Here is a 22202-nt window from a genome sequence, read left to right on the forward strand (position 1 = left end):
TAGACTAGGTCTGGGATTATTCATTTTCTGCGGCGTCCAGGTGTCAGATAGCTGTAATATGCTTCAGACGAAATTACACAAGAACCCCTGCCATTGCAACGGTCACTTGGATAACCCAAAGCCAACACCAGGTCCAAGACCAGCAATCAAATCATAGACAGGAGGCGACAATTGTCATTTCGGCAAAACAGGACAACTTGCTGCTTGGAGGGTGTGCCTCATAATTCAGAAATAAAAACAAAGAGAGAAAAGAGAACCGAAGAAGAAACAAGAAGAAGAGGAAGAAGAAGCAGCAGAGAAGAGCTTCGTTTTGGTGTTCAAGAATCCGCAGTTAGTAACTGAGTCATGGGGGATTCGAGTGACTCAGTCTCCATTGACATTGATATGGTACCTTTAGGAGGAAAGGTAAGAAACAATTTACAAGCCCGCTAAGAAAGCAGAACTTGTGTTTTCCTGAGCCTCAACTTGCATTTCTTTCTCTGTCTCTCTATTTTCTTTAATGGGTTTTCGTTTGCATCCTGTTTTGGTTCATGTATGAATCTATTGCAGGAATGTGTGGTGAACACAAGCAAAGGTTCAGTCTCTGTGCTTGTTTGTGGGGATCAAGGAAAGCCTGCTTTGATAACATACCCTGACGTTGCTCTCAATTGTATGATTCTATTCTTGTTCTTTTGTTTTTTGCCAATGATTTATTTGGACTTGATGCATGTTCTTGAGGTAGTTGGAATGGCTATTTTAGTTTTATTCTGATCCCCAATGTATGGAAAAAGGTTGAATTTTCAGTGTCTGGATGTTATTTGCTTTTGGGTGTTAGATGCTTATGTTCTTATAAACCAAAAACACTTTCAACAGACATGTCCTGTTTCCAAGGCCTCCTCTTTTGCTCAGATGCTGCTTCTTTGCTGCTTCACAACTTTTGCATTTACCACATTGATGCACCTGGCCATGAGGTCCGTTATATGCATCCCATATCTTCAGCCTTAGATATATTTTTTATATTTAAAGTTTGTTAGGAGTTCTTTTCATAACATTTTGGTGATTTTAATAGAGTATTCTACCCCATTTGTTTAAGAGTGTCTGCAGTTGGGAGCTGATGTGATTTCTTCAGATGTCCCCTTGCTTAGCGTGGATGACCTTGCAGACCAGGTGGTCGAAGTGCTTGATTTCTTTGGGTAAGTTTATTGATTCCAGCAATCAAACTTCCTTTGCTTTATTATCACGTACTGATTATGATTGCTTATATGTGTGTTTTTACTTTTGATTCTTTAGCATATCCTGACAAAAGTTACCATTGGAGAGATACAATCTTGTATTTTGAGATGAGAGAATTTAATAAAATGTTCTACCACAGAGAATAGGTTCTCAATGATGATTTTCCACTAGAAGCTGAGATATATGTGTTGAGGGAAAATGTGAAATTTTTTCATTTCAACAATATGCATATACAATTTTATGTTCTGACTGATGTAATCTAGAGGAGATTATATGTATTTTACTTGCTGTTTTGCTTACCTCTCTATTTCTCAATTTCCTTCTTCATTTTTTCAACTTAAAATCAGGTTGAAAGAAGTCATGTGCTTGGGTGTAACAGCTGGTGCTTATATCCTTACACTCTTTGCAGTAAGTCACCAATACCCTCTTATCTGTTGGCCTATTGTGATATTCTGATTTAGTAATTGTGTCATGTAATTTCCAATGGGCAGATGAAGTATAAAGAACGAGTGCTTGGGTTAGTACTCGTGTCTCCTATCTGCAAAGTACCTTCATGGACTGAATGGCTTTACAACAAGGTTATAATTTCCATTACCAAGTTGATATTGTTTGTGTAGTTGTTTCTGGTAGAAGTTTTCTACATGCAGTAAAATTAGATTGACTTATTGACCATCCTGCTTAAGACTTCATGTACTCCAAATTTTCAGGTATTGTTGAACTTGCTGTACTTCTATGGTATGTGTGATGTAGTGAAGGAATGCCTTCTGCAGCGTTACTTCAGCGAGGTAGTGCAGTTTACCTTTTTTTATCAGGTCATTTCTGATTTGGTATCTGTTATATACTTATATTCTTCCTATGTAGGAGCTTAGGTCTAGCATGCATGTTGCAGAATCAGATATTATACAAGCTTGCCGAAGGGTAAGGAACTTTTAACAATTTGTTGCTTACTCTGTAAAGAGTTCTTATAATGTCAACATTGTAAATTGTACATGACTGAGCTGCTATTAATTCTTTTCATGATGTGTGAATACAGTTACTGGATGAAAGGCAAAGTTCAAATGTCATGAGATTCCTTCAAGCAATTAATGAGTAAGATCTTTTCACTGCAATAAGCATGTGCTCCGTTGCATATCATTCTAATTTTTATTTTTTTTTATCTGGTTCCCTGTAATGTGTTCTGCCTCAAGTCATTTGAGGTGCAACATGAAATTGACATACTTTATATGATCAGCACCTAACTAGTACTAGAGTAATTCATATTGAAAATATTACCTGTAATTCTGCTTCAATAATTGAGTGGATTAGAAACAAAGAGAGAGCTGCAAGTTAGTAGAAATGATTTGAAGTCTTGCATGCCTTTCCAAATGTGATAAAATTGCATAGTTTTCTTTCTGCATCCGATGAACTTAATTGAAAGTTTATTTGCAGGAGGCATGACCTTACAGAGGGCTTGAAGAATTTGCAGTGTAAGACGCTTATTTTTGTGGGTGACAGTAGTCCATTCCATGCTGAATCTGTGTATATGAATGCCAAAATGAACAGAAGAAGCTGTGCTCTTGTTGAGGTAGGTTCCCCAGTTAGTACTTTCACTAATAAATCTTCCCTCCACTTACCTTATCGTTTCCTGTTAAGGGACCCAACATGTGTGGCACATCAGTATTCTACTAAGAAAATGACAATTAAGATGCTTGTTTGACAAGGCATATTTTCTGCCCTTGACAGGTTCAGGCATGTGGCTCACTGGTAACAGAAGAGCACCCATACGCCATGATAACTCCGATTGAGTTCTTCCTCAGGGGTTTTGGCTACTACAGACAACCACATTCTAATTCCTCATCAAGTAATGACTCCAATCCCACCAGCCCCTCGAACCAATCATGCATAGCGCCAGAACTTCTTTCTCCTGAGAGTCTAGGAATCAAGCTCAAACCCATCAAAACCCGGGTAGCTATTAAAATTTGATGGACATATGTGTAAGTAAGGATCTTAAGTTTCAAGACAATTCCATTGTATTGCATGCTGCCAATGTCACAACGGAAGAAGGGGATTGGAAAGCTTTGCATGTATATGGCTGCATCAGATAGTAGGAAATTCTTTGAATGTAGTGGTGGGGAGGATAGGTTCGGAGTATAAGCTTTTGTCTATACGGGGTTAGATTAGATAGCTAAACTAGGAAAATGTTGTAGTTGGGTAGAAAATTATTTGAGATTTGTTCTATAACGCATTCATATGTACACATTTTCAAGTGTTTCAATTTTGTAAGAAGCTGACCACAGATCCTACAGGTCTTGATCATTTTTTGCCGATATTAATTTTGATTGTTTTAAATTATATTTTGTCAAATGTCGAAGTTTTTTTTTTATTACTGGGAGATGCTCTTTCTGCCATCACTCAGGTGGAATCTAACTAGAAGGGGTTGTCTGTTGAGGCCTATGGTTATTTCCGTTTAGATGTGTTGGGCCTAGCCCCCACTTTACCCAAAAAAAATATAATAAAAAAATCGAAAGGGGTTTGTGACTAATAACTAAACATATGCAACACATTACACGCATTATAATCCAAAGCTTGTAAATTGTTCACTAAGCTCAACAACAATTAATACATCTATACTTCTTTTTTCATCATTCTATATATATCATCGATTCTGAGATTAATTAAACGTAGATCTTTCTCGGCAAAATCTTAACTTTCCCTTTTGCTCTTCAAGGCTTTTCATCTTGGTATCTCATATCCTCCTCCTCCGTTGTCGTCTTCGTCGTCATTGTCATGAAGAACAAATGTACGCAAACCTCTTGGAAATTTACTGTTTTCCTTCTTCTGACGTTCTACAAATTCAACTTTGCCAGATTTTGATGTCTGCAACTGATTAAGATTTTTATGATGTTCGTTTTGGTGACTTCGCATGTCACAGTTGATAGCTTTTGTCAACGCACTATAGAGGCCAAAGTCAACCGCTTTGACCGCGTTAACATTATTGTTGTCGCGTTCATCAGAGGACAGGAAAGTGTAGTCTCTTGAGTACCTCAGCTGCCTAATCTTCTCTTGAAACTCTTGAGGGCTAAGGCCTAGGTTTTCAATGAAGGAGATGAGAGATTTCATCTTCTTATAATCATACCGACGTTTGCTTCTCGGTCTTGTGGGCACCCGCAAGACTTTCGTGACTTGCTCCTGGTTAGTACTATGGTGCCCACACAAGTTTATGGTGATGTTTATCGTCATGGGATGATCAAATTCAGAGGTGTGTTAGACAAAGAAATCACTGAAGAGCTATCTAGGAAGTGGTAATTGGCTTCTAGGGTTTGGTTCTTAATGCAATGTGCTTTCCACCGATCAACATATATGGAAATCAGACTAGTCTCCTCACCAACTTAGGAAATCCAAAAGAAAAAGTAGAAAACAAATTTGGGTTTCCTAATTTAGTTTGGATTAGTTTTCCGCAGTTAAAAAAGAAAATGAGAGTTTCCCAAAATCCGGCAATTACTTGTGGGCCACGGTAAAATCTAATTGGCCTTTTCGTTCTGGTGCTATCGTAATTGGGTCGTCTTTTACTTTCGAGCCTATTAGTCGTGTTGATGACCGAAGCCTCAAAGACAACGTCGTCTAAATTTGTTGTCAGTGGTCAAGGGCGGTCCCCACAGGAAAAATTAAAGAAGAGAAATCCCTCTCTTCCCGCCTTGCCGCCCCTCCCAAGTCCCTCCAATATTTTCACTCACTCTCTTTCTTTCTGCCTTACTTTCAAAATTGTAGAGAGAGAAAGAGAGATGTGATGATTTGCTGAAGTTTTATGCTGTGGGCATGGACACTCCTCTGAAGAATCAGACAACCACCCCCACCACTCCTCTTCCTTCTAAATATGAGGTTTGTTTTCTTTACACAAGGCAAACCGAGTTCATTTTTAATTGTTGTGAGTTCAAAATAAAAATAAAAATAAATAAATATTTATGATTTATGATTTTTTGGGTTTTATGGGTTCTGGTTTTAGCTTCAGGTTCAGTTTATTTGGTTGTTTTTTGGTCACAAATGGGGGCTTGAATTTGAGAATCTGGGTTTGCTTCAATTTGTGTTTTTAGTATGTTTGTGCCTATGCTTTATTGTCTGTTGTCACTGTGCATAACTGGGTTTGTTCTGATCTGCAACAATTTTGAGGATATTTGTATCTCCCTTTGTGATTTTTAGTTCAATTATTTAAAATTTGTTACGTTTGCGAGGCCATACAGTGAGAATGACTGCTTCTCAACATGCAGGATTCCCCCGTCTTCAACTACATTAGCAATCTTTCTCCAATTGAGCCAGTCAAGTCCAGAGGAAATGATCACACCTTCAACTCACTAACTTTTGCATCTCTTCCACCTATTTTTACTTCGCCACAGAATGTTTCCCTCGGTGAAACTAGATTCTCACTCAGAAGGTATAATTGATCATCTCTTCCTGCTTTGATGAATTAAAATTTGAAAAAAAAAAAACATTTTGGTTGCTAGTTTTACACAAGTGTTTTATGTCCTGTTAATGTTGTCAGGCATCACTCCTCTGAGGCATCAAATCCGGAATCATTCCAGACTCCAAACCCAAGTGATAAACTTGGAAGTGTCCCAGTTGCTGTTGAACAATCTTATTTTGGCACTAAGCAATCAGAATGCTTTACACCTGGAAGTTCAGGTACAGAGGTTACCCATGCAATACCAGCTGAGAATTTGGAACTAGCAATTGAGTTGTCAAATACCTTGAAGTATAGTTCTGGTAGCCCAGATAGAAATGTGCCTTGTGATGCCACAGATACTGTGCTGGAGACAGCTGCCACGCCGGCATCACTTGTTCAATCCGTTGTACATCATTCAGAAGAAAGGCACTCTTCATTTGAAAGGGAAACACACTTGCGCAGAATTTGCGGAATGGAGCATGAGAAAGAAGCAGCTGGAGTTGATTGGACGAGGTTGATTTCTGATGCTTCTGATCTGTTAAATTTTGATTCAACAACCATTGAAGAGAGTTCTGACGGGGAGGATCCTAAAACAGTAGATCCTGGGGCAATCTGTTTTATATCAAACATCCTACAAGACAATCACGATGATATGGAAGTGATGGAATCTGGTCCTATTGATTCCAGTGAACAATACGCATTGGGAAAGTTCAGTAATCAATCAGAAGGTATTGGGGACTTGAAGGAAACAGATGAAGCACCAGCAGTACTTTCTAGAAATTTGCTGGATAAGTTAAATGTAGATGACAAGTGCCCAAAGTGTATCCATTCTAGCTGCACGGTAATATACTGGTTTGACTAATATTTTTGTAGAGGTTAATGACTCAATGGTTCCGATGACTTTCTTTTCATGTCTTGCCATTCCCTACTTCTCTATTTTTTATGAATTTTTCCTCTCTCTCTCTCTCTCTCTCTCTCACACACACACACACACACACACACACACACACACACAGACACTCGCTCACAGAGTCTCAAGTACATACATTTTGATTTTATAATAATGCAACAATTTTGTTTAACCATGTTCAGCATAATTCTCAGTCGTACGCAATAAGCAGGAGGTGTTTGAATTTTGAAAGGGCAGAAACTCACAAAAGGAAATCAATATGTGATACTAGTGGCAGTTATTCAGTCCCATTACAGTCCAATTGTGAAGTCACCCTTGAAAAAAAGTTGATTCGAACTACAGCGGTTTGTGATTATTCATCTTCTAGGTTACCTGGTATAGGTTTGCACTTGAATGCTCTTGCAACTACTAGTGAAAGTAACTTAAGTAAAGTTGTAAACCATGAGACTCAGGCTTCTGAGAGTCAAGTAACAGAGACTCCGAACTCCAAGATATCTAGTACTTGTTTGACTCCCAGTGAGGTTTCTCGTGATGAATCTTGCAAAAGTGAAGTTCATATTGCAGAAACTCCTCCCGAAGCATGTGCACCAGTTGGTGTAGAATCCGACCATAGTAGTCCTGAGAATAAAAGGCATGTGCAGAAGATTCTATTGACTACCATATTCTTTTTTACCTCACCATTTGAAATCTATTGTTTTAACGGTTGATACCTTGCAGGCTTAAGTCACAACATGTAGGAGAAAGCTTGGCCTGCAAGCGCTGTAACTGTAAGAGGTCAAAATGCCTGAAACTGTGAGTTTTTTTTTTTTTGGGTACCTGCCTATTATTGCTCGTACTGTCTCTTAAAATGTGAGTTTAATGCATTATATTGACTGATTAGTATTTTAGCATTTTCTTTCTTTTCCATTCTTCTCTTAGTCTGACCTCCTATGTTCACTGACGCAGTTACTGTGACTGTTTTGCTGCCGGTCTCTACTGCATTGAGCCTTGTTCATGTCAAGAATGCTTCAACAAGCCTATTTATGAAAATATTGTTGTAGAGACTCGCAGACTGATTGAATCTCGCAACCCACTTGCATTTGCTCCCAAAGTGATTGGTAGCATCAATTCTACTCCACAATTTGGGGTTAGAAATTATGACTGACATTATACGTTCTGACATGACAATAAGTCATTGAAACATCAGATTTAGGAGGCACCACTGCATTGGAATCCAATTTTTGATTGGAGATATCATTTATCACAAAAGTCATAGTGAGGATTGCTTTGTGGTGGTCGGATGCCATGATTTATCTGATACTATTTTCTTATGAAAATTTCCATTGTGCTATAAATTATAACCTTGTAGACTCACAATTTTCCCCATGCAGGAGGAAACTAACTCCACCCCAACTTCAGCTAGGCATAAAAGGGGATGCAATTGTAGAAAATCAGGTTGCTTGAAAAAATACTGTGAATGCTTCCAGGTACCAACTTTTAGTCTGTTTAATATGAATGTAACGCTCTTCTAAATCTCTTTAATATTTTGATATATATCTACCAACTGATGTGGGCCCTTTAATTTTTTTTATCAAGGGTGGTGCTGGATGCTCCATTCTCTGCCGATGCATAGGGTGTAAAAACACTTTTGGTCGGAAAGATGGTGAGCAAACATGATTTATATGATGGATCTCATAGCTAACAGAAGGCTACTTTCCTTACCCTGTCTATGTGCTTCCATATGTAGTGCAAGTAAATAGAAAAAGAAAAAGAAAAAGAGTAGTCATACGAAATTCAAGAAATTATTTTATGTTTCTAATAGGTTCTACAAATTTTTGTACTTTCAATTTATTCTTCTTCTTTATCAAATAGAAGCTGAAGAAAGTGAAATTGAAGAACACAAATCACGAGTTCGGAAAAAGGATGCAACAGATGTCAGCTTAGGGAAAGTGAAGGATCAAGATCTCCCAATGACACTTCCTGGGATTTGCAGGTTTTTAATCGACTGATTTGTTAGATTGATGGACTGTATGTAACTTCATGTTATAAATGTTTGAAGGTTATTTTGTTTTGCAGACCCTCAGGCCAACTCACAGCCAGTTTTAGTGGGAAACCGAAAATATTTTCTCTACATTCTGTTCTGTCATCTCCTCAGCCTGAAAGGCATCTTCAGGTAATTCCGGAAGAGGAAACTCTTGAGGCATTGGATAATAGCTGCTCACAACCCAGTGGTGTGAAGTCAACCTCTCCAAACTCAAAGAGGGTTTCACCTCCTCACAGCGGCAGCGAGTTCGGGTCAGCTGCTTGGAGGGGCGGCAGGAAGTTAGTTCTGAGATCCATTCCACCATTCCCAACTCTCGCACCACCACGGAAGCATTGACTTCCCACAAGCTCCAGTCAAGCCCTTGCGTTTTCCTTTGTAATGCTGAGGCTTAAGGCCTATCTATTCTTTGCTGCATTATTGTGATACAAATTTTATCACAGATGTGGCTTTTTGCAATTTTTATCTTTCTTATGATAGAGTTGTTGCCCCAAAAAACACCCAGGACTCGAGTTTACATAATGTCTTCTATTCAATGTTATGGGATGTGTAGTTTACTGTTTGTTCATTGCATAGTCTTAATCAACTGGAAAATATGCTAAGATAATATCAAATTGCCGGAGCAGCACAGACGCATCCTTGCTGGTAGTTTTATTGCTAGAACAGAAATAAAAAGAACTTCATGAACTTGGTTTATGAATGGCTTCGATTTGAAACAGTAATCCTCCTAAAGCTAATAAGGCTGTAGCATCAGTTAAATTGGTTTTTTTTTCTTTCAGTAAATGGTAAATGAAAATTTTATAACCGCTACCACCTTTGGCTCATGTTAAAAAGAAAAAGCCACATACATGACTTCAGCAAATAGCGAACGTTAATTCCCAAAATTCAATGCAGACTCTCCTCAATGGCGTAAAAAGCAAGGCAATTTTCCTACAATATTCAATGGGACGGCTGGGTAAACATTCGGATAGTAGAAAATAACACTGGTAGTGCAAAACCTCAGCAGCTGTATTCGAAAGAATCAGACATTGAAAAGGATGACCATATGTCACAGACAACACAAAATTTTTCTAAAAAAATTACTAAAGCATCTTTCATGTGATAATCGAACATCAACTGCTAGACAATGTTCAAATACACTCTCAAGGATGCACTAACTCTGCATCTGTCTGAAAAGACAAACAAAACTCCCCTAAAAGTAAAGCAAATGATGGCTTAATAAAGCACAGCTAGCTTCATGCTCCAACAACTTCGGTCTCTCCCTCGGGCACTGTTTCTTCAGCTGATCTGTCCACCTTCACACCGACGTCCTCTTTTCCGCCATGAACCTAGTGACAACAGAACAGAAAAACCTCAGAAACCCATTGATCATTGCTAAATAGCACGCTCATCTACGCATGTTCATAAACCACAACAAGACAGAATCTAATTACACAAAGAAACAGGAAACTGAACTGCAGAGGAAACCTGCATGATACACATACCTCCATCAATTTGGGAAGATCAAATTTGGGAGCTTTCAAGATCTTGACTTTTCGAATGAAAACATTCTGCAGTGGGTAGATGCTGGATGTTGCCTTTTCAATTTCCCTGCCTATACTCTCAGGAATAAATTTTGCCACCAAGTCCTTCAGATCACAGGATGCAGCCTGGTTTATCATGATTTCCCTCATCTTGCGTCGAATCTAACATGAGCAAGAGACCAAAAATAAAGCAACTCAACATTAACACTTGGAAGCAGAGAATAAACAACATGGAAGAGAAAATGAAACGTTAAAACAAACCTGACGAATCTGACTGGATTGGGCATAACAGGTTCGCTTGACCTGGTTTGTACGCCTCTTGGTAAATGCAATGCAAAACATCCTAAGGGTGTAGTTATCAGTAGTCTTTACATCCACATGAGCCTCAATCAGTGTCTGCCACTTCCTCACTAACGACCTCAGCTTGTCAGTGGTGAAATCCATTCCCTGGAAATAGAGAAAAGACCAAAATATACTTCAAGGTTCACAACTCAAACAAAAATACACCATATCTACTAAAGAAAATTTAATAGCAGTTACGCAGTACCATACCCAGAAGTTAGTGAGTACGTTCCTCCCTTGCACATCCTCTGCTCTTAGCCGGATCTTCCTGTAAGCATGCTCCTCATCCTTCTGGAGATCAGCCAGAGAAACCTCAAACACTCGATGCTTGAGTCCTTCAGAAGCAATCTGTTTGATAATGATGAAAACAAACCATCAGAATTCAATAAAAGCAACAAATCAGATATTAATCAGTGCAGGTCACCACAATTATTAAAGCAAAACAAATACATGGCTTCTTTATTCCCTGATCTAAATCAAACTGCTCTACAGGGAATGTTAGATAATTAAAAAACCATAAATGTAACCCAATACATATATACATATAAAATTATATCCATACATATGCACAGAGAGAGAGAGAGAGAGAGAGAGAGACCTTAGTGCCCTGAGTTCTGGAGACAAGGGTTTTGCCAATCTGCCTTTCTGTGAAGAGAGAAGGAGCCTTGATATCATACCAGTCCTTCTTAGCAAATGGGTCAGCTCTGCATCATATTATTCAACAATGTCAACCTCAAAATATGATTCTTACAAAAAATCTACTATATTTTTTTTATAATTAACAATATAATACGGACACATTTTACATATATGAAATAACACCAAACAAAACCAGGGGCCTGTGAATTCAACTTACGCCTTCTTCTTCCCACCCTTCTTCCCCTTCGAAATCCTCTTGTTCTTACTGCAAATTCATCACAATTTGAGTCAAATGAGAACCACAAAAAATTTACAGGCATACAAATGCGCATGTAAGTATTTAGAGAGAGAGAGAGAGAGAGGAGAGATAGGTAGATAGAGAGAAGGAGGGAGATGTACCCGACGGCCATGTTGTGAGAGAAGAGGTGGCTAGGGCGCAGGTACGCGAACAAGAGGCAAGGACGACGAGAGATGAGCAAGAGCACAAACCCTAGTTTTAGACAGTGTGGTTATATTGTCTTTCTCAGCTTCTATTGCCACTACTTAATGTGATTATTTACGAAAATGGCATGATTAAAATTAAAAGTTTTCTAATTGTTGTTTTTGCAAATGACATATCTTTTGTTTTTGGTTCTGATGGAAAAATATCTTTTATATTATTCAGGGTTATACTCTTTTCTTTTTTCTATAGCTTGGGTTATATATATTTTCCATCTTCTCTTCTAAATTTCTTCCTCCAAAAATAAAAAGGATAAATATATCACACGTTTATTCTCCCTCTTATCTGGACACTTTCTTTCGATTTATTTATAGTCATTATACAAACTAAATATGATTTTAATAAAGTTAATAAAAAACAAATTAATAATTAATAATATTGCCCGTAAACTGAAAACTGAAAATTGGCCGAGGAAAGGAAAGGATAGGAAAGAATGGCATCAATGTCCTCCTAATATAATAGTTGCATTGCATCAGTAAAAAAGAAGAAACGGAAATAGAAGATTAAACCCACAAAGGAGAGTGAGGAGGAGCAAATCTGAAAGTAACTGTGAAAGGAAATGGTGGTTCACTACTCACTCATACATTCCTAGTTAGCCACTGTGGCACTGGCATCCTAAAGAATACATCACGTCCTCTTATTAAGGACTTGGGAAAAAAAGACACAAACCAAGAAGAAAGGCAAAAAATCATTTAACATAACTATGATATTGCTATCGGAGTCGGGGCAATTATACGAAGATTCTTCAAAGACACAGGAGTTATGATGAAACTTTCAAGCTTTTTAGAGCAGTAGTAAGCAGGGAAAGTTTGTCGGGAGCTCTCTGCTTGTAGTCTTTCTCCAAGGCTGTAGTTGCCAGTGATTGTAGCTCTGAGCTCTCCTTGTCTTCCTTGTTCCTTCCTTTTGCAAGCTGTCCAATGGCAGAAGTGCACTGGAAGAAGGCAGGAGTTAAACACTTTCTTTCAGTAATTCAAGTTGGTCACAAGATGGATAAAAGAAAGGGCTCAGACAGAACAATTTGAATAATGAAATTAAATAGCAGGTGTCTAATTTCAGAATCATACGAATACACCAAAAATAACTCAGATGGGAAAACAGAAAGTAATAGACAACTCTAAGCTCCAGCAGGATCGGCAATGTTCTAAAACTTAAATTACTCCAATATATATGTGTGTGTATCTCTGAATCAATGCACCTCAAGAGGGAGAGAGAGCTCACCAAGTTAATACCAAAAAGTGCTCTGATATTCTTGCCCCCAGTCAAGTCTATAACGGATGCGTAGTATTTTTTTGCTGTCTGAAGGTTTTCTAGTCCACCAAGTGTGTAAAGCACCTGTTGCCACAGAGAGCCCAATATCAGACATTTATTCGCTTTTTAATGGGGTTCTTTAGTGCTGTTAAAGCATGTAATCATGACCACATGTTGAATATGCAATGCCACATTACTTCTTTCTCAGAGGACTCACATTTTGTCATTTCCAAATAGTATGGAAACAAAAGATCAACTATCAAGGTTGTTCATTGCAAGTTAGATACTAGGTGTTCATATTTGGAGTTCATACATAAAATCAATTCTCTCATTGGCCCCCTATTTCAGGATATCCTATCCTAACTCTGACTCTAGCTTGACTCCAGTATGTAATTTTTTTCAGTTTAATGGCTAACTTTATAAAAAAAGAAGCCGGTCTTGACTCTAGCTGAAATTCATCGTAACAAGGGAGGATGGTATAGTATAACAGTAATTTGGGAGATGATATAAGAAGATTTAGGTAACTTTTTACACCCTTCAACAAGAGGGTACAAGGAGCTTTTCTTTAATCACAATTATTCTTTAGCCGTGAAAACCAACAAAGAAAAAGTTCATGTAAAAAAAAAGGAATTATTGGACAGTAAGGGAAAAAAAAGGTTACGTACATCAGCATATGCTAAGTGGTGAAGTGGAACAGTAGGCTGAGATAATATCAGCTCCTCATAGCAGAATGCAGCTTGCTTGTACCTGGTTTACAGAAAGACATAACTTATCAATTGACAACAAAGCATAGGCAATTTGAAGCCACTAAGTTTTGATAAGTCTGCCAGAAACATACATCTGCAAGGAAACATATATTTCAGCCAGCTCTCTCCAAGCATCATGATCAGCCATAAATCTGCCAAAATGGGGAAAAGTCAACTCAGCAACTTTTTTCTTGCAGACATAAAATCATTTTCTTTCACGGAATTTAACATATGCCTCACATTTCCAGATACTTATTAAGCCACTCAATGGCTCCTGAAATATTTCCTTGTGCCTTCGCCATAGCTACTCTTCTCTTATGTATTACCTGCATAAGAAAAATAAAAAATCATTTTCCTTTATCTTTCCTCAGAAAAGAAGTTATTTTTCTCATATAAAAGAGAAATAAACGTAACCATCTTTGCATGAAGAATTTATATATGATTTACTTGATCGAGTGAATTTTCCTCCAAAAAGCTCGAGTAAGCCTTCTCTGCCTCTGCCCAAGCTCCCTTCGCCTCAAGCAACATAGCCTCTAGCCTGCCTGTGATTTATGCCAAAGAAAATAGCTAAGCCACCACATAGAAACAGCCAACAACATTAATTTCCACTCCAGTTAGCCAAATATTTTTCCCATAAAAAAGGTACCAAATATCTTGATACCACTACAGGATGTAATATCAGACCTCAAAATCAGTTATTTCCTCTTACCAACTCTTTTACTCTCTGGAAATGACTTCCGTAAAAGCCTAATGCAGTCCTGCAAAAGTTTAAGTAGGGCAGGCATAAGATAACGTACTTAACTTTTCCATAATTTGCAGAATATACTCAATATAGCACATGAGCACTACAACTAATTTAAAAGGAAAGAAAAAGCACATTTGCCTTACACAGATATGCAACTCTCAAATAAAGAGTAGGTTATACCAAAACCAATATTTGACCCCCTTCTAAGCAGGGAAGCCTAAAGTTGCAAGGCCAAAAATTAAAGCTATGCAATTATAAAAGTATAGGCCAAAGCACATATTATACCTTTCCAACATCAAGACATTGGCAGTCCATGGCTGCAATTGCAACTTGCTCATATAAAGTCCATTCTACATCGAAAAATACAAAGTGATTGTTAGTCAGACATCAAAAGCTCTCCCCAATAAAGAGGAACTTTAAATTGGAGGATGCATATAACCAAAGACATGCCTTGTTTACACTGAGTTCATATTAAGCTTCTATGACAGAACAGACTGCAAAGTAACTACAGCCCCATTAATATAAATTCAAACACATCAAACTGCACAGAGCTCAGCCTGTTTCATCATCAAGTAATTCCATCCAATCCATGCTCAATTCAAATCAAGCTATCATGATCAAACAAACGCAAAACAACAAAAACCTAATTGACTTAACACAGACAACCCGCCAAATTGCAGAGAAAATCTTCACCATATTAAGCAATTCCAATACGTCCTCAATTCAAACCAATCTGATAAAAACACACAATCCCAGATGGAATTACCAACAACCGAAGCTCAAAACTCACCGTCCGGCCCAAGACTTGATCGTTTTTTGATGTCGTTCAAGATCGACAAGCCATGCTTTAGCACCTTCTCGGAACGCCGGACCTTGAGCTTTCTGACCAGGCAGAGGTACTCCCAAACCCCTCCTCCTCCATTATCGACCTGGTTCTCGAGCCTGTTCAACTGGGTCTCCTCTGTTTTGCTCACCATCTTCGCCAATTCGACAAGCAAAGCCTCCTGTTTCTCTCTCTAGCCGGCTTCTGGATCTGTGATTGGAAGAGAGAGGGAGTTTACTCAGAACGCACTTTCTCAGGAGTTTGCACTTGTCTCTTTCTCTCCAACTCTCTATGCAGGCTCACTCTCGCTGGGTCAGGGCACAATCGTAACTTCGTACAATTCACTATTTTTTATTTTCGCATAAAATAAAAAACTCAAGGTTTCGCGGTAATACGGTGCGTTTTCGGGTAAAGCGGTACCGCGAAATCGAAATGTGGCTTAAGCCTGTACCATCGTGCTTCTCTATGCTAAAACCCTACTGCTCTGCAACTCCACCACCACCAACCACCTTGAAATTCATAACGGCCATGAAAACTACAGAGGAACCAGACGTCGGGATCTTCTGCTACATCTCTCAACTCCCTGGATTTCGCGGCATTTTAAAGCAAAGGTCTGAATATATATGTGTGTGTGCATGAATAAAATGTAGTTTGTGGTTACGGTGTTTACTGGGAAGTTGTCTGGCTGGGAGGGTACTAGAAATATGAGCGTTCTGTTCTGTTTGGTTTCTTTTGAAGTTGTTATTTCTCTCGTTGTGCTGTGTTTGGATGTTAGGAATGTGTAGGAAAATGAAATGAAACTAGAATTTTGTGGCAAGAAATTTGCTTCCAAAAGTGAAACTGAGGGTGTGACTAACTTCATGAGCGCTGAGTTCCATAGTAATTAAAGTTTGGAACTTGAAGATCGAAAACCACAAGATATGAAATTCAGCATCTTTATTGTTGTTATTTTCCTGAATTGTATTCATGAAATTCAGTATCTTCTGTGGTTTAAAGGATAAACCAGTTGTCTATGTATTAACTTTTGTTCTTTTTGTTGGTAACTCATCTAGGTATTCTGATTTTATGGTAAACGAAGTAGATACGGAGGGAAATGTTGTACATTTGACCAACTTGGATGCCCCAGCAGAGGTAGATAAGTTTATAATGTTATTCTTATTAAATGTACGTACATTATGTATCCAATTTAATATTTATGGAAGCGTAACTTTTCTAACATATGCAGACAGTTAAGGAAATTGAAACAAAGACGCATGATGCTACAAGTAAAGATTATACCACCGAAATTGAGTCGTTTAGATCTCTTGTTGACCCTGATGATGCTGAGCGATTGGAAGCTATAATCAATCAAATTAATTCCGGCAGTGAAGATAGTATTTTGCCTATTGTTCTTTCCCCAGATTATGATAAATCTCATCGAACGGTTAGTTTTTCAGTTTGGTCTTATCTCATTGGTTTAATTTATATAGTGTTTTGCATGGCGTCCTAGACCTGAAACTTGTGGAATCAGAGAGGCCAGGGTGGACCAATGAACATTGATATCCACTAATGTGAAAAGGAAGGTGCAAATAATCTGCAAAAATAAATCTGCCTATCCCACCTTTGCCACCCTATTTGGAAATAAAACAAAGTAACCGATTTCTATCCTTCAGTTTTATTTATGGCTTACATTATTAGTCTTTCAGGCAGTGCATAATTTTTTTAAGGAAAACTTCAAGTTCCTTGTCACCGACACAGTTGATGGACCAGATGCTTCATCAAAATGCATCCGGGTGAGAATAAATTCAGGAGGACAGAACAGCAGAGGCAGAAATTCAAGAAAACGAAAAGAAAGAGGTGATAAACCATTTGATAGCAGAGGTTCAGATGATTGGTCAGAGAATGTTGGCAAGTTCCTTAGGTAAAAGGGTGTTTGATGGGGGTTCTGATCTTTTAAAGATTTAATTCTTCAGTCATTGTAGAAAGATACCTGCATAATTTAAATATCTTTTATTGCTTTTTTCTTCCCGTTTCAGTTTGTGCATAAGGGATAACTAGGTGTTTTCTACCTTTAAGATGCTATTGAAAAGATTTTTTTTTTTTAAAAGTGATCTTTAAGAGGCCTTTTCTTTTGACTGGCAAAGAAAAGTTCTGCTTCATCTTATCTAAAAGGTCTTCTAATGTGAATGTACAGGTTTCATCTTTACAAGGAGAACAAGGATACACAGGAAGCCTTAGGAATTATAGCAAAGATGCTTGGTATCCAGGTATGGGTTCCAGCTGAGAACTAGTGGCTTGAACAACATTTGACATATGACTACTGTTTTGACAATGATTGTCAAGTTAACATCTTCACTGCCTGTGTGTTTTCATAGTAATTATTGGGGTTTTGTTACTCCGATATTAGGATTTAAGGAACTCATTGTAGAGTTAATAATTTGGTCACCCTTTACTCTCTGCTTCCTTGCATGCATGGACACACTTAACACATTCATTATAATAAAAATTGCACTTTGGTTATCTCTTCTTGTCTTTGATTTTGTTAAGTAGACACTTGCTGATCTTTGTCCATATGTTAGCGATGGCCTATGAAGTAGTGGTGATGAAAGATTATTTTATTTAGTTCTATACTTAAATTTCACTAAAGTGACAGAGAGCAAAACATTGATTATTGTTTTTCCTGTAAACAGTTGAGATGGGTCAGATATGTAGAACTTTGTATTAATAGATTGATAGTATTTGTTTTTGTTTTAATAGATTGCTATTGTTTTTTTTCTTCTCATAGCCAAGGTCCTTTGGGTTTGCTGGTACAAAGGATAAGCGTGCTGTCACAACTCAAAGGGTAATTGATACTCACTAATCTTTCTTCTTATGCCTTTAAATGTTGTATATTTGCTTATCTAGAAGAAATATTTGTTCCAGGTTACAGTTTTTAAGCAGCTTGCAACTAGATTAGCCGCTCTTAATGATAGGTTGATTGGTATCAAAGTAGGTGACTTCTGGTAAGGCCGATACATTGTGACTTAATTGATATTCCCACCCAATTGGTTTTTAACACATCCTAATAAAAGTTGCATTTGTCTAGCTACGTGAAGGAAGGACTTGTCCTAGGCCAACTCTTGGGAAACCGATTTACAATTACATTGAGGTAAGCTTGTTCACCATGATCATTTATGTGAGCTTGAATAAAAATCACTCATGGCTAGTTTTGCTGTTCAAAATCTCATTCGCTCATTGTATGCACTCACATATCTTCTCAGAGGAGTTGTTGCAGATTCTGAAGATACCATCAAAGCATCTGCAATTGCCTTGGGAAAGCAGGGATTTATTAACTACTTTGGTTTACAAGTACTCTCTGTCTCTCTGAATATATCTTCTCCTGGTTTAAACTCTTTGTTTGCAATAATGATGTAATTAGAAAGAGAAATGTTATTGACATTAGGTACCTGGTTCCCTTGTTTTTCGGACAAGTGGTTTCTTGTTTCTTAAAACACTTTTTTTTTTTCCTCTCTTTTTCGTCTAAACCTGTATGACAATTTTTTCTTAAGGTATGTGGATTATATTTTATTGTGGTTAGTAAAATAACTTCTAAATGATGAATTCAGCGATTTGGAAGTGGTTCTGTGCCAACTCACCTTATTGGAGCTACACTACTCAGAGGAGAGTGGAAATCTACTGTGAGCTTGTTCCTTGATCCAAGAGAAGGGGATATCCTTTTAATGTTACCCGGTATTGTGAAGATACTTTTCTTTTCATTTCTACTCTACTTCTTGATAAACTGGTTTAGTGCATGCTTCTGTAGTGTTCTGTTGGTATTTGTATTCTTTAACTTGATCGTTGATTACAAAAAAATGCAATTACGGAGGCACGAGAATATTATAAGGAAACTAATGATATTGAAGGGACCCTGAGGCGATTACCTCGACATCTGGTTTCTGAAAAAGCTATAGTAAGTCTTCAACTATGATTGCTTCGTATGGTCATGCAGTGTTTTCTTGATTCTATAAACTATCCTGAAAAAGTAAGTTCTATATATAAATCTTTTTGTTTTTGTGAGTAATCCATCCCTGGCTTTGCTGTAAGCGTGCATCCTTCATGTAACTTTCATGCATCTAGCATGGTGATCATAATATCTGTATGGTATTACTGAATTGGATTACTTTGTCTTGTGCTTCATGTCATGAGATAAATTTTCCTCTTCTTTGTTCTCATACAGTTGCAATGTCTGAAGAAATGTCCTGGGAACTACTTGCAAGCTTTGAAAGCTATTCCTAGAACTTTGAGGATGATGTAAGTGATTTTCTAGCATGCATATTGAGTTGCTTTTTTCTAACTTCGTAAATGGAGGCCATCTTAATTTAACATTTATGTGTGTATTTTTGTTGCATCTCCTTTTCATCTTGGTTTTCCTTCTCATTTGCATATACCTTAAATGAAAACCATGATTTCAGAGAAGGGGGTGGGTGCAAGTCAATCAATGCAAGCTTGTATATAGGGCAATATTTTTACTTGTCCACCTTGTATGGTTTTTATGAAATAAAACTTATCTTTTTCAAAAAATATATATAGGGCAATATTTGTTTTCTGCTTTGATATTACAACTTCTTCTTTTTTCCAATATCCTTCTGATTTTTGGTATTCTTCTGCATTATTACCACACTTTTTTCAGGTATGTACATAGTTACCAAAGCTATTTGTGGAACCATGCAGCGAGTATGAGAGTGCAGAAATATGGTATGCCACCGTTGGTTTTTTCTGAATCCTGATGATTCATTGGAGATAACCAGACTGATTCATTTAGACTGATCTTACAGCTGAATGTTTTCTATCTTGTAAAAAAAAGTTGTTATCTGGCTCTCTCTATGTAAATGAAGTGTAAATATGATATTCATGTCACCATCATCATTGTTTCCATTTTCAAAGCTTCATTGCAACTATCTTTGTGTGCTACACTTTCTTTAAACCCAAAGTTATTACCCCATGTGGCAGGAACTGACCGAGTTGTGTTGGGAGACTTGGTATATTGTAAAGGAAATGAAACTGAAAAGGTGTCAGAAGTTGTTAGTTCTGAATGTGTAGATGAAAATGGTAATGATACGCTTGATCCTATTGATTTAGATGATATATCTGGAACAAATCTTCCTGAGGAAAGGCTTAATCTTGTGAAGGTTAGTTGTGTCCAGGTCGTTGGCTTTCTCCCCTGCTGTCCTAAGTAGTATTCTATGATTATAGCCACCTCAGTAACTTGATCTACAAAACACAACCCACCTTTGAGTTCGGATTTTGCTTTTTATTTTTAACTAAAAAGATTTGAAATATTAATATGGCTTACCATCTGGCAGGCTGTAACTGCGGAAGATATCCTTAGTGGAAATTACACCATTGATGATGTTGTCCTTCCAATGCCCGGGTAAGGAAAGATTGACAGTCTTCCCTGATTGTATGCTTCTCCGGCCATCTTACGACTGATGAAGTTCTTTAATACGTTGTTGTTTTGCAGTTCCAGAGTCATTTTTCCAGAAAACGACATTGCTCATGTTTTTCATGATTTGGCAAAGAAGGTTCTTATTCTCAGCATCAATTTCAGGCTTTCCCACTGTTTATTTGATTTCCTTCTAATTTATATTCCGTCTTATTTTCCTCCTGAATTTGTGTTTACAATATATCAATCAGGATGCAATCAGCTTGACAGAGAGCGTGCATAATGTCAAGTACACTCCTATTTTCCTCCTCACCACGCCCCTTCTCTCTCTCATGGGTTTCTATTCTAATTAAATGCACACATCTTGTTCTTTTTAGGGAATTCTCAATAACCAGTATGACTGGAAGCTATAGGCGGGTCTTCCAAAAACCAATGGACTTTGAATGGTATAGCCACTCTCATTTTTTTCATCTTCAATAATTTGATCGTACACTTCAATTATCAAATAATAGTATACAATAATTGTTTGATTTTCATTGTTCCAGGGAAATACTAAAATATATTGATGGAAATAAACCTTTGGTGGACACAGACTTCGACAAAATTGCCAAAACCAAACCATCCAGTCTAAATGAAGATGGAAGATTGCATGATAAAACAAAACAATCAGAGTGCTTAGACAACGATATAGGGCTTCAGACAGATGATAATGGGGCAAAGGCGAAGGGAGAAGAATTTCCACAAGCTGAATCCCTCTGTGATACTAATCCTCAGGAAACTCAGACGGCTCTCAAGTTGAGCTTTACTCTCCCAGCTTCTTGTTATGCAACAATGGCCATCAGAGAGCTACTGAAGACATCGACATCTGTATGTGCCTCCCTTAAGCTCTACTAGTTCAACTATCTTCCATATGATTGTATACTACATATGCCGGCTTTCGTAAACCTAACTGTGGCCAATCCTACTCTATATAATGGGAAAACTTTCCAATTCCAGTTAGGTTAATCAATTTACTGACAATTGTCACTGCAGGTTGCGTTTCACAAAACGTTAAACTAGCGTGCGCCTTGCTACTTGCAGTGAAGTATGGCGTCCAAGATGGAATTCATACCGGGAAGGGACTAATTTGAAAAACTTCAACATGGCACAGGAGCAAACCAAGATCGCACTCTTCCATACATTAGGATCTTGCCTTTTAGAACAAATTAATGTTACTGTTCCTGCTGGTTTGTTGATTAACACATGAATGAAATTGTTTTTCAGTACAGAATAAGATTCGATAACAGGTTTCCCTTTCATAAATGTTACAAAAATCAGTTTGCTTCTATTTCTCACATAATAGAAATCCCAAATTGTTTTATTCAATTTTTGCCCTCGACTGAACTTCATCTCCTCGGAATTCCACCATGCCTCAAAAACTCTTCCTCAGTAATTTGTGATCGTGAAAATTTAATCTGTCACATATAATGGAAATCTCATCATGGAGTGATTTCCATCTGAGATACTGATAAAAACTAGTAATATGAGCTGCTGACCAGAGAAGAGATTACTCTTCCTGGGTGGAACAAAAAGCATGATATCACAATCATTTGAGCAACAAAAAGCTTTTTCACGTGGACTGCGTTTATTTGCTTGTTTACTTTGTCGTCAGACAAAAGAACACAAAACATTAAGTTA

General features: G+C 37.6%; 5 protein-coding genes across 6 annotated transcripts; 3 read left to right on the forward strand and 2 right to left on the reverse strand.

Annotated features, from left to right (window-relative positions):
- The first annotated feature begins 221 nt into the window (after positions 1–221).
- LOC103318614 (protein NDL2-like) lies at positions 222–3543 on the forward strand. The gene is made up of 11 exons (XM_008220014.2): positions 222–405; positions 550–649; positions 853–950; positions 1084–1172; positions 1560–1620; positions 1704–1790; positions 1920–1997; positions 2074–2130; positions 2246–2301; positions 2641–2776; positions 2935–3543. The coding sequence occupies exons 1-11, from the start codon at positions 346–348 to the stop codon at positions 3172–3174; spliced, it is 1062 nt and encodes a 353-aa protein (XP_008218236.2). The 5' UTR covers positions 222–345; the 3' UTR covers positions 3175–3543.
- A 1326-nt stretch (positions 3544–4869) lies between these two features.
- LOC103318840 (Tesmin/TSO1-like CXC domain-containing protein) lies at positions 4870–9121 on the forward strand. Of its 2 annotated transcripts, none has more exons than XM_008220277.2 (10): positions 4870–5070; positions 5457–5620; positions 5729–6470; positions 6722–7170; positions 7257–7331; positions 7485–7665; positions 7910–8005; positions 8115–8181; positions 8391–8511; positions 8595–9121. In XM_008220277.2, exons 1-10 carry the CDS (start codon positions 5008–5010, stop codon positions 8896–8898), a joined length of 2262 nt encoding a protein of 753 aa, XP_008218499.2. In that variant the 5' UTR covers positions 4870–5007; the 3' UTR covers positions 8899–9121. The 2 variants fall into 2 exon arrangements, with proteins under 2 accessions (XP_008218499.2, XP_088908877.1); XM_089052751.1 differs by having other exon boundaries at positions 4930–5070; positions 5430–5620.
- Positions 9122–9624: 503 nt separating this feature from the next.
- On the reverse strand, positions 9625–11611 carry LOC103318616 (Ribosomal protein S3Ae). The gene is made up of 7 exons (XM_008220015.3): positions 11463–11611; positions 11281–11328; positions 11023–11128; positions 10635–10772; positions 10344–10529; positions 10044–10244; positions 9625–9887 (listed from the first exon to the last, which is right to left on the reverse strand). The coding sequence occupies exons 1-7, from the start codon at positions 11471–11473 to the stop codon at positions 9795–9797; spliced, it is 783 nt and encodes a 260-aa protein (XP_008218237.1). The 5' UTR covers positions 11474–11611; the 3' UTR covers positions 9625–9794.
- Positions 11612–12007: 396 nt separating this feature from the next.
- On the reverse strand, positions 12008–15401 carry LOC103318617 (Protein prenylyltransferase superfamily protein). Its single transcript, XM_008220016.2, has 9 exons — positions 15092–15401; positions 14587–14651; positions 14266–14314; positions 14004–14098; positions 13797–13882; positions 13649–13708; positions 13476–13557; positions 12781–12894; positions 12008–12493 (listed from the first exon to the last, which is right to left on the reverse strand). The coding sequence occupies exons 1-9, from the start codon at positions 15276–15278 to the stop codon at positions 12323–12325; spliced, it is 909 nt and encodes a 302-aa protein (XP_008218238.2). The 5' UTR covers positions 15279–15401; the 3' UTR covers positions 12008–12322.
- A 117-nt stretch (positions 15402–15518) lies between these two features.
- On the forward strand, positions 15519–21890 carry LOC103318618 (Pseudouridine synthase family protein). The gene is made up of 20 exons (XM_008220017.2): positions 15519–15735; positions 16177–16255; positions 16350–16547; positions 16810–17024; positions 17298–17370; positions 17889–17945; positions 18026–18105; positions 18189–18251; positions 18364–18451; positions 18709–18811; positions 18949–19052; positions 19320–19393; positions 19773–19837; positions 20093–20271; positions 20446–20513; positions 20604–20664; positions 20777–20814; positions 20903–20971; positions 21071–21392; positions 21558–21890. Exons 1-20 carry the CDS (start codon positions 15557–15559, stop codon positions 21582–21584), a joined length of 2142 nt encoding a protein of 713 aa, XP_008218239.2. The 5' UTR covers positions 15519–15556; the 3' UTR covers positions 21585–21890.
- The last annotated feature ends 312 nt before the right edge of the window (positions 21891–22202 follow it).

This window comes from Prunus mume, linkage group LG1, assembly GCF_029339155.1.
Source record: "Prunus mume cultivar Tortuosa linkage group LG1, ASM2933915v1, whole genome shotgun sequence".
Lineage (NCBI taxonomy): Eukaryota > Viridiplantae > Streptophyta > Magnoliopsida > Rosales > Rosaceae > Prunus > Prunus mume.